Source organism: Puma concolor, chromosome B1 (assembly GCF_028749965.1).
Source record: "Puma concolor isolate L17-30 chromosome B1, mPumCon1.1.hap2, whole genome shotgun sequence".
NCBI classification, from domain to species: domain Eukaryota; kingdom Metazoa; phylum Chordata; class Mammalia; order Carnivora; family Felidae; genus Puma; species Puma concolor.
In genome coordinates this window covers 143,299,157-143,315,419 of record NC_141670.1, presented here as the reverse complement: position 1 = coordinate 143,315,419, position 16,263 = coordinate 143,299,157, and the positions used below count along the sequence as shown (strand labels likewise).

The window sequence follows — 16,263 nt, the reverse complement described above, 5'->3', positions numbered from 1 at the left end:
TAAGAAACAAATAAATAAATGCAGGAATGGGAAAAGGGGTAATGGTGGAAGCAAAGACAAAGGGCAGGGTCCTAGCTGGTCTGCAGGAGGAGACAGAATCAGATGTGCTCAGAACCTAAGGCAGGGTGTGCAGTGGTGGGCAAACCTGAGCAGGCAGACAGGCCAGAGGGAGAAGCTTGGTTGTCCTACCAGGGAGCTCTGGGAGCCAGGCTCTGCAGCTGAGCAGGAGAGGGGCAGAGATGTGATGAGACTCAAAGGTGGGCTGGTCTTAGGGTCGGCTGATATTCTTCCCTCATTTATGCCCTCGGTTAGATTTTCAGGAAGATCATTTGGAGAGAATATAGTGAAAGAGAGTAAGTGCATGGTATTCACCAGCTGTGTGGGCTGAATGAGCTCTATGGCATGGGAAGATGCTCTGTGGAAAGTCTGATGGCCTCCTTCATTCCAGGTTGAGGGCAGAAGCAGCATCCACGGGATAATAGAAACCATCTTGAAGGGAAACACTGGTACTATTAATGTCATACTGATGTGAGGATGGTGGGGCTGATCCTGGAGCCAGTCACGTTACAAAACAGAAGGCACACTAGCTTCTGAGTCTGGCTTGGGGGCTTTTTGCAACCTGTAAAAATATCTTCTGTATCCCCAACATCAAGGGCTGGACAAAGTGTTCAACGTTTGTTGAACAAGTGTTTGATGAATGAAGACACATATTATCCTTTGGTGATCCTTGAAAGACCAGTGTTTCAATAGGAGCTTCAGCTATAAGAGATAAAAGACCCCTTAATGTTTCTTACTTATCATGTGCTATTTACCTGTTATTTTAGAACAGGCTCAAAGTGGGCACATCCAAATGCCTTTGTAGGTGTGTAATGGTTGGGCATTTTAGGTAAACTGCTGAAATTTCAATTTGATGAAGTTAATGAATGTATTCTCTACTCCTTTCTTCTATCCCATCAAAGAGACCTCCTACTAGCACTCCTGTGACAGATTTGCCTTTAAAAGGGAATTAATTCCCCTTAGATTTTATTCTTCCCTCCATAACACCTCAACCCCTGCCACACATCCCACATACATATTTACTTTTTTCTTTCTCTTTTTTTGAGGGGCCGTTTTCCTTTCTCCCATGCTCAATGTTTTAATTGGTGATGTTCATGCTGTTATAGGGCACTTTGAAATGAGTAATGTTTCATTTGATTACTGGTTTACGTAGCTGACTGCTTCCACATTCCATCCACATACCCATACACAAATGCCTCTGGTAGAAAGTTGCTGGGAAAATTTGTTCATGCTCCCTCCAGGGAATTAAACCAATTTGCTTTAGTTCAGCCTGGTTGCATTTTTATGCATAAAATGAGAAGAAAGAGGAGAGCAAGAAGAGAGAGAGAGTGTGTACGTGAGAGTGATCTTAAAAATTAAAGCAAAACTAGTGATCAATTTCCATATACTGTTTCAATGCTGAGATGGCCCAAATAAGCTTTCCAAATAAGCTTTCTCATTATTGGAATTTTTTGCAACATTTGTGCCTGTGCTATTTTTGGTGGCTTCTCATCATTGACCTTGGAAGTTGGTCAGCAAACCAGTCCTCTTCTAGCATGTGCTAAACTTTTCAAAAAGAAGCCTGCTATTTTATGGTAACAACAGGTTCTTCTGGATTGATTCCTCTTGGCAGGGTCATTTATATTATGACCAGCATAATTTGCCACTTTATTGACCCATCAAAACCAAAAGAGAGTGAACACTGTGCTGAGGAAACTAATTACCAGAAATTACTTGATTAATATTCATGCTCACTCTGTTGAATATAAGGCAGAGAGAAAAATATGGGGCAGAGCCAAGTGGCACAGAAGCACATAGCTCTCCAACAGAAGAGTAGGAGCAGGTAAACCAGGAGAAAGAGTAGGAGCAGGTAAACCAGGAGAGGGGTGAGAGAAGACACTGAGTCCTGCCAGAGAGTCGCATCCTCAGGGCCCTTGCCATTTCCCCTTTTCCCTTCGGTTTTGTGGTATACACACACATATACACAGGTGCAGATGAATGTGTTCCTATGCATGCATATCTTCATATCATTATTACATTCTCGTGCTTGATTAAACTGAATGCTATTGTAGTTATAGACTACATTAGGTACTCCTATACCAGTCACTGCTTCATTTCTAAATGAAACTCCAAACTGTTGGAGTTTGATCACTTCCCCTTCAGGCTCAGCACCACCCAGTTTTTATGCCAGTCTAAGTTGGAGACAGGCAGTATATACGTTGCCTCTTCTCTGTAGCAGGTAGGGCAAAAGAGTAATCACCCTCTTAGGGACCAGAACACACCTTTAAGACCTGGCTTTCGGGCTTAGACTTTCTTTGCCACCAGTTGGATCTGGTCCAACAGGCCTGTTGTCCACTCTGTCCCTGTCCTCTCGACCCTGTGGACATCAAGTCCTAGGACTGGGCTTCTAATTTGCTTCTTTCTACCTTGTCTTGTTATGACCCATTTCCAGGAATCAATAGCCTGTGTCTTAGTCATCCCAGCCTGATGGTCAGTTTTGACTCAGTTGTGGATGGTCCTTGCTCCTCCCACCCACTGCATGACCTTGCACCTTTCCTGCATGACCCTGTGGGTACCACTTATGGATTTATTGTATTCTCTCTACCAGAGTTGTGGTTCCATTGCTTCGTCTTAGAAACCCTGTTATGAAATCTAAATGTGGATCTAGACTCACCTCACTATGCCCTGAAAACATTCTTCCTTGCCTGTCTTACCCCTCTTTTCAGTCAACCTCTGTTCTGCCCTGGTGGAACCATTGAACTGTTGCACACACAAATCCTAGGTAAGGGAACCCATAAGAAAAAAAAGTTAAAAACAATCAAACTAACACACATCATGCAAGATTAGTTAAAAATCAGCAGCTCATAAGACAATAACTTTGAGTAAAGAAAGAGTAGAATTCAACACATTTTTATTCTTTAATGTTTATTTTGAGAAAGAGAGAGCGAGAGAGAGCGTGTGAGCAAGAGCATGAGTAGGGGAAGGGCAGAGAGAGAGGGAGACAGAGAATCCTAAGCAGGCTCGTGCTGTCAGTGCAGAGCCCAATATGGGGCTTGAACTCACCAACTGTGAGATCACAACCTGAGCCAAAATCAAGAGTTAGATGCTTAACTGCTGAGCCACCCAGGTGCCCATTTTTATATGTATGTCAGCGTTTGATATGTCCAGTGCAAACCTCCAGTATTCACAAAGACCTGAGGATGGAGTTGTGTGTACCCTGTGGCAAGTGCTACCTTCATTCGCAGACCCAGACATGGGAGGGACTGTGACACAGTGCTTAAGACTGTAGGCTTGGAAGCCAAACTATCTGGACTCCAGTCTTGGCTCTGTCACTACAAACAGTGCATTTTTTAACCCCATGCTTCAGCTGCCTATGGGTAAAGTAGGGACAATAATGTCAGCCATATAGCATGAGTATAAGGATTAAATGAATGAATTCACATATGTCATTTAGGATGGTGCCTGGCACTTAGTAAGCCCTCCATATGAGTTAGAAGACTTATATTTCTGCTTTTCATTGTCCTTCCCTGTTCCATTTCTCTCGCTCCTCCATTCATTCTCCTTTGACCACCATTGGAAGTCCTGAGGATATGAAGTGAAATAAGATGCTATCATATTTTCCTATTGAGAGCTTGCAATCAAGGCTGGGTTGGCTGCTGCTAACAGAGATGTAAAAGAAAAAATAATCATATAAACATACAAATCTATGCAGTTTATTCTACATCTGATTGCTGTGTAGTCTCAGATTTTTAAACTTAAAGAACCAAGCCATTGACCATTTTACAGGCTTGTATGAGAGAGGATCATTTTGATTCTTAACTCTGCCACTTACTGCTATATGGCTTTGTACAGGTCATTTAACTGCTTGAGCCTCAATTTCCCCGACTGTAAAATGGGGATAATACCATCTACTTTACACTGTTATGATGAACATTAGAAAAGATGTTTGAAAATAGAAGTATATTATGCTTGGCACATTGTATGTGGGCAACAAAAGGCAGCTATTGTCATTGAATCTCTTTGTTTATATTTCAATTTATGAGAATGAAAACCAAATAGCTTGCATTAAGAAACAAAGAGTTTTGTGCCATTTGTGTCTGATTTAAAATAAAATCCACTTTTCTATGTTATGGAGAAATAACTGTATTCTCACAAGTTAAAATCCTTTTATTTTTTAAAAATGCTCAAATTAAATGTTGAGAGTCTGGAATTTTTTTTCTTAGCCAAAATTATGGTATAATTAGAGGGAAAACTTAGGATAACTAAGCTTGTAAAATTTACATATAGGATGCTGGCCTAGCTGAGTTTTAAAAGCTGTAGTTTGAACAGAGGAACTTCTCAAGTTAATTATTTGTTGGAATTTTGTTTGACCAGAGCAGCCCAACCATTTGTGGAAATGAAGCACTGACCCTTGGAGCCAGGGCCAAAGCAGTGAAGACTTAATGGGTCTTGGCATTATGTTCCAGCATGTGGCTTAGCTCAGCCTAGTTGTACCTGGGGCAGAGCTCTTGGCAAAGGTATTTATGAAACTGTTGTTCTGAAATCCTCAAGAAGACAAGGATTCCCTTACCCCCTTGTTCTGTAGGGATGGTCACTGTGAAGCTATCATCCTCTGTGGCCCCTCCAACACCCCCCTAGAATTGGAGGGTCATCAGTCGCTCTTTCACTGCCAGATCACACATTCAGTTCGGGGCCCCAGCACATTCTACCACACTCTGCCTTCACTCATTCTGTTCTGCTCTTTAAATTGTATGCATTGCTCAAGACTCTTCTGATATTCTATAGCAATTACGGTCTCTCACTTAATTGCTGAGTGTCTTGTAAGGGGGACTTATTGCTTCAAGTGATACTCTTGTCTCTTCCATTCTGTTCGTGCAAGGAATATTTGTTGAGTCTCTTTCATGTACCTGGGAACTGGATATAGAGTGAATGGGCAGAAAACTGCCCTGGGGTTAAGGAACTTACTTTCTTGCAATGGGAGAAGAGTCAGTAAATAAGTATACAGATAATTTCAGATAGTTTCCAGTCGATGAATTCATTACTATCAGTGCTATAAAGGCAGTTTTAAAAGGTATATTATAGAAAGTGACTGTTGAGGCAGGGAATGGTTTTATGCTTCTGAATTCCCCACAGTGCCAAGTGCATATAAGGCCCTCTGGAATAATCCTGTCAGCGATTCTTGGCTAGGTGTAGCCTGCGGAAAATTCCAGAATCTGTATTTTTCACACCTCTGTTTGTCTTATCTTTATCTCCCTCCACTTCAACTTAGTGGAGTGCTTTATCGGTGTGGGAAGGGTTACTCTTTAAAAAACAAAAAACAAAAAACCCACCTATCATTGGAAATTAAGTAGTATCCACAGAGTGTTTTAAGCCTTTCAGAACAGAGCACAACAGGATTGCCCTCCTAGAATGTATACTTCTTGAGTAAACTAGACCCAGTGAAACAGGTGACAATGGTAGTCCAAGGCCTCTCCCTCTTTGGACATTCATGTAAAGGTTAAGTAGAGAAGGAAAAAGCAGCTGGCGGTGTTGTGCCTGCGACCTTTGCTGTAGCAGGAGACTAGCTATGTTTGGCATTTGCCTGTGCTGCTTACAGACCCTTGCTGCGTATGCCAAAAGACAAATGACAGACAGAAGTATCACATACCAGCAGAGAAAGCCCGCCACAAATGCAAGGGAGTTTATCTTCCAGACAGAGTCCATTCTTCCTGACAAATCTGAACCCCCAAATATTTTAGCTATGGATTGCAAACTAGTGACAAGACTTCTGGCTTTCTGCCCAGGTCCAAGGGTTCTCAGTTATTTTAACTAGGCTATATGGCATACATGGCATACATTCTTTCTCTCTTTTTCCTATTCCCCACCCCAACTCTCTCCCTGCACAACCTTCCCCTCCCTTTTTAGGCTGCCCACAGAGCAAACAGCACCTCCATGTTATCACTGTTGAGATCTGAGCAGGCTATGCTAGTGCAGCCAGGAAGTCTGAGAATTCTCCCCATCAAAAGCTTGGTTTTGGTTGGTGGTCCCTCTGGCTTTTCAATTTCTGTAGATAAATAGAATCAGGGTATCAGTGGAGAAATCAATAGCCATTTAATTAATGGGGGCTGAAAAAAAAAAAACAACCCAGGGAGTCCTAGCAGCTGTGGGTTGCCAATGGTCACAGTGGATAAGTGGAATCTGAGAGCTCCATTTGGCTCAAGCTGGGCCAAGGTGGTCACTGCATTTGAAAGCTCTTGTGGTGTTCTTGTGTTGTAGATTTAGAAGTACAGGTAGAGGGGCAGGAGATAGAAAAGATAACTTTAAGAACATTTCTTATGAGCTGAATGTCTGCCATTATCCTTGACTTATGTACCAATGCAAAGCTGGCCTGCATGTAAAATCTCTCTTCGTGTGTACCTGACAAAGCCTCTGCCCACTGGGAACTCATCCCTTTGGTCCAAGTTCTACAGAAGACCTTGCTGAAAATTGAAATATGTTACCCAAGATGAGTAAATCATTCAGCTATATCACAAATGTGGTTAATAGATTAATTAGCTATTTACCCAGCATGTGCCTTAAGGAAAAGGATTACAGGCTTATTTTTTTCCTCCCCTTTCAGTAAATTTTTCCCCTAAATACGAAATGAATTCATGTTTATTACAAAAAATAATTTGATGAAGTCAGTAAAATTCAAGGCACAATAAAAAATCAGCGAAAATCCCTGACTCAAACTGTCCCAAATTACTACTGTCAGTATTTTGGTGAATGTCTTCCCAATTTATGAGTGTGTGTGTGTGTGTGTGTGTGTGTGTGTGTGTTATGTACACAGATATACACACATTTATTTATTTTTCAAAGGTAAAATCACACTCTATATATAGTTTTATTGCCTGTTTTCCCCATGTTATTTATTATCCTTCTACAAAATCTTTTTAAAGCTGTTTTATAACTTTCCATCTGGGGCTATGCAAGAATTCATTTAGCCAGTCCTCTGTGGTGTGATGTTTGTTCCTAATTTTTCCATTATCATAAATAACCATGATGTAAACATTAAAATAATTTTTTTAATGTTTACTTATTTTTGAGAGAGACAGAGCATGAGTGGGGGAGGGGCAGAGAGAGAAGGGGACACACAATCTGAAGCAGGCTCCAGGCTCTGAGCTGTCAGCATAGAGCCCGGGGTGGTGCTCAAACTCAGGAACCATGAGATCATGACCTGAGCTGAAGTTGGACACTTAACCAACCAGGCTATTTTAAATTTTAAATTTTGCAACCATATTAAATTTTTTTAATATGAAATTTATTGTCAAATTGGTTTCCATGCAACACCCAGTGCTCATCCCAACAGGTGCCCTCCTCAATGCCCATCACCCACTTTCCCCTCCCTTCCCCCCCCCCCCCCCATCAACCTTCAGTTTATTCTCAGTTTTTAAGAGTCTCTTATGGTTTGGCTTCCTCCCGATGTAAACAGTTTTAATAGAAAATTGTGGAAAATATATTGGATTAGGCTAAGTTCTTCAATTTCTGGGTCCAAGTTGTATATGTACTGTTGCATCCTTTGACACTTTAATATGTGACTGTCTTTTGAAAAAGTTATAACTTGTACTCCTGCTAGACACAAATGAGTGCCTACTTCCTACCACCCTTGTGAGTGCTAGGTGTTACGATTCTTCTTGTTTGTCAGGTTGATTGGCACAAAATGGAAGCTTGTTTAATTTCTTTCTTTTACTTATTCTTGGGATTCACATGAAGATGGTTGACTTAATCATACTTATGTGTTCATTTCCATCATTAGCCTGGGCCAGCTATGTCTCTTGCTTATCTATCTATGCCCATCTTTCTGCCCATCCTTTTTGCTCCTGTAACCTATTTCCATTTCTCCTCCCCCCAACCCCCCCACTTAAGGAACTATTCTAATGCAATTTCATATGTATTGTGTGTGTGTGTGTGTGTGCTCTTTTTGTTTTGTATGCACCTATTTTAAATATTCATAAATAGGGGTGCCTGGGTGACTCAGTCAGTTAAGCATCTGACTTCAGCTTAGGTCATGATTTCACAGTTCATGGGTTCGAGCCCCGCGTTGGGCTCTGTGCTGACAGCTCAGAGTCTGGAGCCTACTTCAGATTTTGTGTATCCCTCTCTCTCTGCCCCTCCCCAACTAGTGCTCTGTCTCTGTCTCTCAAAAAATAAAACAAAAACGTTAAAAAAAATAATAATAATAAAGAGAACTCTTTTAAATATTCATAAATATTGGTAAGTAGATATTTCATTCTTTTCCTTTTTTTTAATTTTAAAGACTTTATTTATTTATTTTTTAGAGCAGTTTTAAGTTCACAGCAAAATAAAAGGGGAGGCACAGAGATTTCCCAGTTACTCCCTGCTCTCACACACACATAGCCTCCCCTGTTATCACCATCCTCCAGCAGACTGGTATATTTGTTACCTTGATAAATCATTCTCCCCACTCCCCCCCTTTTTTTTCTTTCTAAGCACTGTTTCTAAGATGTATACAGATCACTGTGTGTACATTTAATTGATTGCATATAGTTGCTGCTCTCTTGTTTACTTTGCATATCTCTGGCTATTTCTGAGGCAAAAGATTTTTTTCATGTATTTGTATTTTTTCTGTTATGAGCTCCCTCAAGTACATAGGACTTTTTGGAATGTACGGAGACCAAATATTCCCATTTCAGGGTATAAGGTTTTTTGTTGGCACAAGGAGGAAGGTTGGGGACAGAGACCCAGACTGGAGGGGAGAGGAGATTGCAGTAAAAGGATCAAAAATGATGATTACGCCTATGAACTTCCTTTCCTCTTAAATTTGTCTGGCATTTACGCTTCTTAGACAAGTAGCCTTGGCCTCCTGTGGGGCTGTACCAGGGGTTAAGGAGAGTAGTCTGCCCAGCACTTGGACTTCCCCTCAAGCACTCACCAAGCTATTCCAAAGGGCTTTTGTTAATGTGTTGTAGAGATTGCAAAGGAATAACTTTAGAGTATGAGTCCTCTGGAAAAGGCTGGAACCCCTTCTTGTAACTGCTGGAATGATCTCTGACAGTTCTGTTCACTTCCTTTCTAAGTGAACCTGCCTTTCCTGTAGTCTTTTCTGTCCTTTCCTCTCCTGTCTCCTGCTGCACTTTCATTTGTTCCCTTTATAATTACTTTGCTTTTGACACCCGTTAAAGCCACAGGTGCTAGGTCTCCCAGGGTATGTTACTCACTGCATCACCTGCCATGTTCTCTGTGTTCTCAAATGTGTCATCTCGCCAGCTCCCTGTGAGTTAGGTGCAACGAAGCTTATTCCCACTTTGCAGATTAGGAAAGCAAGGAATGGGGAAATTGATTGTAAGATACAACAAGAGCTTCCTATTGGAATTTTACCCACTATCTCCTGATAATACTTTAGCACTTGGCAAGTACTTCCCAGTCATTTGTGTAATAAGAATGAAAGCTAGCAGTTGCTACAAAGTGGATCGGGGATGAAATGAAGGAATTTGACTTGTGGGTGGCATAGCTGCTTGTGCCTGCCGTTTGGGCTGCTTCTGTGTAGTTGTGAGTGAGAACCCCTTTGGTGGTTTGGAGATCTGAACTCAGCCTCAGTGGTAACCTCAAAGGGTCTGCTGATCAAGTGTGCCAGTTCCCTGGGAATGGCAGAGGAACTTATTCCAAAAGGCCATGGGGAAGGTGAGGGACCAAAGCTCCTTTTCATTCCTGAGGGGCATTTTGAACTGAAGGCTGAGTCCACTAGTGTCTGGATCCACTGCCTGAGGTCTGGGAGAGCTTTCCGGAAGATGAGAAGTGGCCCACAGGAAGTGCTTTTTATGCTTTCCTGGAAAAGGGCTGCATTGTCTGCTTAGAGAAGCACACGTTAAAATTTCTTTACAGCAATCTTCTATTTCAAAATTACCAAGTCACAAAAAGAAGTTTCTTATTTTTAGAGTAGGATTTCAATATAGAATTGCCAAAAGAAAAGTAATTCGTTCCTTTTCATTTTGAAATGGATTGCTCAGCAAGCCAGCACATGTCTTGCTATGCTCCAGAAAAGTCCGGGGCTTTCCTAAATAAATTATCTACTGCATGTGAGATAAGTAGATGGTTTTCTCTCATTAGCCGCCTTTTTAAATTTATTGCCACATTTTCACAATATCAATTCAAAAACCCTGGGTGATCGGACATGTATCACTAAGAGAAATTATGGTAAAAAGTCAGGGAGTGACCTTCTATTTTTCATAATAACCGAAGTGTAATAAAAGCCACATGTAAAATAAGCCTGGAAGAAGAGATTATCTGCAGTAACATATGTTCAGTGTTAGAAATTAGAAATCAATTGCAAAACACAGTAGGAGTATGTCATTTTAAGGAATGGTAGCTCAAAAAAAAAAAAAAAAAAAAGAAAAAGAAAAAGAAAAAGGAAATGACAGTTCATTATAGTCCTGTATTGAAGAAATAAAAATCCCTTCTGCTGTCTTGACTAACCATGGAACATGCCTTTTGTTTGCTATGGAAAAAGAGATGGCCTGGCCTCATATTTGGTACTCTGTATAGATGTGGCATAAATAGTTGTCAGCATAAGTAGATCTGTAACCCAATATTTATTAGGTAGATTTACAGCCTCAAGACTATCTACCTTCAGTTATCATATGTTCAGACTATGACCTCATGGTTAGTTGTTTCCATGTAGAAGGTAACTAACTGATAGGATAAATCCCTCATAACCAGTAAAAAAAAAGACTGCTGGGTATCCATTTAACATACATTTAATGAATACTCACTTTGTACAAGTTATCAATCTGGACACTGGAGGTTTAAGATGACTCAAACCTGGCCCCTGTTTTGGAGGCTACTACATTTCATTGAAAGGCATTGCTTTGTAACCAAATGATCAGGACAATAGGATAAATACCATAGAGAATGTACAACATTCTGCAGGAACACAGAGGAAGGAAGTGACTGTTTGGACAAGTTCAATAAAGCTTCACAGAAGTAATGACAGCTTAGGCCTCTCAAGTGTAAGCTGTGTTATAAGGACTATGGAAGGAGATGGAGGCATTGCCAACTGGGTGAATCCTGTGTAGGGCATCCAGAAACCACAGACAGGCGTACGGCATGCTTAGGGTACCCTGCTCCATAGATCTAGCTTGCTCAAGGGACATAGCAGAAGACAGGGCTGAAATGCTAAGTACAGCTCAGTTTGTGACAGGTTTAAGTGCCATCCCTAAGCCTGTAGCCTCTATCCTGCTCATCCTTTGGCCCTATTCTGATTTTCAACACTAGGGATAATGTTAAAAATGTGTAACAAGTAGTATGGCACAGATCAGATTGGTCAGAAGTCAGGGTGGGGGGGTACCTGAGACCCTCTCCTATGTCAGGACCTTTCAGGTCCTGAAGCATAGTGTCTTTCAGGATTCCCAGGAATGGAACCAGACTATCAGGGAGGGACCAGGATGATAGCCATTTACCAATCAGGTTGGAAGTATTTTTTACGATTTTAAAAGCCCGTGCAGCTAAGGGTCTACACTGCGATCAGCCGATTCCTGAAGAGAACTAGGGGGTTGTACTTTAATTTCTCATCTCCTCTGCACCCCCTGGACAAAAATGATTTCATGCCTCAAGAATGTCTTGAGTTAATTACTCTCTCCTCTCCCCACTGCAGAGCAAACTCTCTAAGAAGAAAAATTGATTAAAACTTTTACAGATGAAGTCCAAGGTCTTTACCCGGCGTGCCTGATATTTGTGATCTGGTCCCTGTTGTCTTTTTAGTCTTTAGTTCTCATCATCCTCTCAGGCACTTTCTCCCTGGTGCAGTTTGCATAATGCTACCAATGAGCTCAAGTGATGGGGTGGTTTAAATGTTTCCTCTAGCAGACTTCTGACCGATGGCTAGCTGGGAAGGCCCCACAGGCTAGCACAACCTTGCATGTGGTAGATGCTTCTGTTGAATATCGATAGATTAGCCTGACATACCTTCTTAGGAGTGAAATTGGGTTTTTTATTTGCTTTTTTGTGTTTTTGTTGCTGTTGTTGTTGTTTATTTTTAAGTAGTGTCTTTGAATCAACAATAAGGCAGAGGCACAAACAGTGATTGGCACTTCAGATGATGAGTAGAGTCATTAATTGAAGGGTAGCTGAATAAATGAATGACAGACAGATTTCATGTATGTTCAGGGTAGAACTTGTTACTGGGAGCTTTGTATCCAATCTTTAGTTATAATGTAGTTTTAGTAGCTTATCCTAATATTGGCAGTGTTCCCATGTAACATTTATAAAATATAAATGAGATGTTAACTATAAGTGAAGTACCAAGTGTAGAGTAGAGTACCGAGCAGTGTGCTCAGCACAGAGTTAAATTAAATGGAAATGGATTTTGCCCTCATGAAGCTTACAGTCTAGCAAGGGAACCAGGTAATAAATAAGTAAACTTTCTTCCATCTCTGCTTTTCATCTGCTGTTGTCATCTCTTGCCTGGACCAGAGCAATGGCTTCCACACTGGTCTCTCTGCCTGCAGGCAAGTCCTTACACCCTCTCTACATGGCGCCCAGAGAGAGCTTTAAAAATCGGGGTTTGTGTCTATCTTGTTTAATCCCATTCATGACTTCACATTACAATTAGGGTAAAATCCTGATTTCTTTCCATGATCTCCAAGGTCAAGTTTGATTGGGCCTCATCCTATCCTTCCAGCCATGAATCAGTCCACTGTGCCCCACCATTCCTCACTGTGATCCTCTGTGCCCTGCTGGTCTCACTGTGTCCACTAGCTTCAGCCACAGGGGCAGCCTTCTATTCCTTGCACCCCTAAACTCCTTCCTTTCTCAAAGGCTTTGTTGGTGCAAACCTAGACCTGGCCACTTCCCATCTTTCAGATCCACCTAAAGTTGGTCCCTTCTACCCTTACCAGTGTTATTCTTTATTGAAGAGTGCTTCTTGGAATTTAACAGAATTTGTAATTATCTCTAAATTTGTTGGGGGGGGTGGGGGAAAGTTGTCTGAAATTAAGACTTTCCTGTGCAGTTGAAAGCTGAGAGGAGAGGATTGGATCTTGAGATTCTCAATGCAGGCACCCTTTTCTGATTCTAAAGGGATACCTAATTAAATTACTTAGGTGTATAGTTCCCAAGTCTCTTCCAATCAGCAAAAGAATTCTCTCTACCAATTTTGGTCAGAATGAATACCTCTGCAAATAGATTGTGCTCCACTGTGAAGCAAACATTTTGAAAACCAGGGTGCATTAACAGAAGCATGTGTTGGGTTTAACCATACAGACAGTGAACCAAATTTGAATATATCCAGTCATTTAGAATAGTCCTCTCTTTGCAGACATGCTAAGGTGAGAAGTAAGCCTAATAGTAATAAAAAAAAAATCAAATTCTAAAAGAGGAGGACATTTTTAAAAAATATTTATTTATTTATTTCGAGAGAGAAAGAGAGAGAGAGCAGGGGAGGGGCAGAGATAGAGGGAGAGAGAGGATCCCAAACATGGGGCTTGATCCCACAAACCATGACATCATGACCTGAGCTGAAATCAAGAGTCAGATGCTGATGTTTAAACAACTGAGCCACCCAGGCACCCTGAGAAGGACATTTTTGAGTGTTAAAGGAAAAACTCTGGTTTAGGAACAATGTATGGTTAGAAAGTCAACTTGTAAGAGAAAGACTCTCAAGATATATGCCGAGAGCAGAAGCTGGTGGGGCAAACCAGAGACTAGGGGGACTAGAAGAGTAATGAGGAAGGACAGAAGGAAAGGGTTGGGGTAGGACAGAGAGAGAGAGAGAAGAGAGGGATGGAAAGAGGGGAGAGAGCAGTAAAAATCCAGAAGTACCAGGTCTTTCAAGGTTTAATCAAGGACAAAAGTACATGGCATTCGTCCTTGCTGATTCTTGATGGTGTTGAACGTAGGAGTAGTGATCCTGTCAACGGTTCATCGTATGGTTACAAAAGGCAAGGTGGCAAGGTGATAGAGGGCCATCTGATTTCATTAGACAGACCATCTTTGTCTTGAAAATTATGATTCCCTTCCCTGTGATTCTCATTACTCAAAAGCCTCTGATTTCCTGTTCCAAGTCTCTTAGCAGTCATTTATGGAAGTTGTACTTCTGGCCAACAGAAATAGGTATTGTGGGGGGTGTTTTTTTTTTTTTTTTTCTCCTGGGATATACATATGTGCATCGCGATTTAGGAATGAAGGCACCAACATCCTCCTTATAAATTCTAAAATCTTTGAAAGAAAAATTGCAACCAGCCCTTTCCACTATAGACTGTTCACTGATTTTGCTGTTTGCCTGCAGTCTGCCATGAGTCCTGTTCTGCCTGCTGGGGTCCGACAGAGAAGCACTGCTTGGGCTGCAGAGACCCCCTCCAAGTGCTGAGGGAGGGCAGCTGTGACAGCAGCTGTGGCCTTGGGTTCTACAACAAGCAGGGGATCTGCAGTGGTAAGTGCCTGGCTTTGCATGCCAGAGCATCTTTTTTGTTGTTGTTGTTTTTCTTCCAGCATCCCTCATTTTATTCTAATTAGAACGTTTCTTTTACTCAACCAATATGAAAATGGCTGGTAACATTGGCAGTGTTTTAGTAGTTTACAAAACACTTTTTTTCTGAACTGATAGGATCACCTTTAACACCCCCACTCTTCAACAGCTTGTTAGGTTAGGGTGTTCATTCTAGCCTCATCCTCTGAGACTCAGGCTGCTTGCTCCAGACTCTCAGCTGTAGGGAGAGGAGCAAGGCTTCCTTCCTCCGATTTTGAAACTCCTCAACAGCGCCAGACAGCCTTCCACATATGCATGTAAATAAAGACACTCTTAGACCAGCCAAAGGCAGACCCACCTCTGTGTTGGTGCCCCTGACTTAGCTGAAGCAGTTACTGTGTATTCTACCTTTAATGCCCACGGCATGACAGTAAGAGTTAACGTTTAATGCCCACGGCATGACAGTAAGAGTTAACCTAGTGTTTCCTTCCAAGCCCTTTACAAACATTACCCACTGGGGCGCCTGGGTGGCTCAATTGGTTGAGCATCCAACTTTGGCTCGGGTCACGATCTCACCACTCGTAGGTTCCAGCCCTGCGTCCAGCTCTGGGATGACAGCTCAGAGCCTGGAGTCTGCTTCGAATTCTGTGTCCCTTTCTTGCTCTGCCCCTCCCTTGCTTGTGCTCTGTCTCTCTCTCTCTCAAGAATAAATAAAACATTAAAAAATTTAAAAAAATAAAACATTACCCACTGAGAGGCAGAAAAGTATGGGGGGAAGAGCATGACCTTGGGCAGGTTACATAACCTCTCCATGTGTCAGTTTCCCTTTTGTAGAATGGAGGTAATAGTGGCAGCTGTGGTAGACAGAATAATGGCCCTCAAAGATGTCTATATCCTAATAGCCAGAACTTGTCAATATGGCTGCCTTAAATGGCAGAAGGGATTCTGTAGGTGTGATTAAGTTAAGGATCTTGAGATGGGAGAGCTGATCCTGGATTATCCGGGTGAGCCAGTTAACTGTAAGGGTCCTTCTAGGAGGGAGGCAGAAGGGTGGAAGTCTGAAAAGGAGATCTGAGACAGAAGCAAGAGTCGGGGTGATGCCAAGACGGGGCAGTGGGTATGCAGGCGGCCTCTAGACTTGGGGAAGAGACAAGGCAATGGATCTGCCCCTAGGGCTTCCATGCAGTCCTGCTGATGCCTTGGCTTTAGGACTTCTGACCTCTAAAGCTGTAAGATAATAAATTTGTGTTGACTTAAGCCACTGAGTTTGTGGTAATTTGTCACAGCAGCAGCAGGAAACTAACACACACCCGGCTCAGAAGGCTATTGGGAGGACTGAGTTGATATAGGCAGGCATTTAGCACAGTGCCTGGCACAGATTAAGTGCTGTGTTTGGTGTCTGTTCCTCACAACAGTTTCAGGAGATGGTTATTATTACCATCCTCATGGTCCAGAGGAGACAGAGAGGTTAAGAAACTCCCTTAAGGTCACATATCACTAATAAGGGGCAGAGTTGGGATTCAAGCCTAGGTCTTCTAGCTTTAGATTTTACTTGCCTCCCAACTGCTCTACTGGCTATAATGAGATACCTCCCTCTGCACCTCCCCTATTTTTCCCTACCTTCTCCTTCTCATTATTGTCTCTGGCTATCCTCTTCTTCCCCTTTCTCCCTGTCTTCCTGTCAGTCTTTAGATCAGCCGCTGCCCTGTGGACATTGCCAAGTCCACAGGTAGGCACCTGATAGTGAATGAAAGGTTTGAATTGAGTTTACTGTGATGGTCATACCT

The 16,263-nt window shown here is 42.0% G+C and overlaps 1 protein-coding gene across 1 annotated transcript in view; it reads left to right on the top strand.

Moving 5' to 3' along the window:
• FRAS1 (Fraser extracellular matrix complex subunit 1) overlaps positions 1 to 16,263 on the top strand; it is a 438,063-nt gene that overhangs the window by 203,760 nt on the left and 218,040 nt on the right. The window contains exon 15 of the mRNA XM_086704782.1: positions 14,297 to 14,440. Coding sequence (XP_086560908.1) covers positions 14,297 to 14,440 — 144 coding nt within the window. The remainder of the gene's footprint in view (positions 1 to 14,296; positions 14,441 to 16,263) is intronic.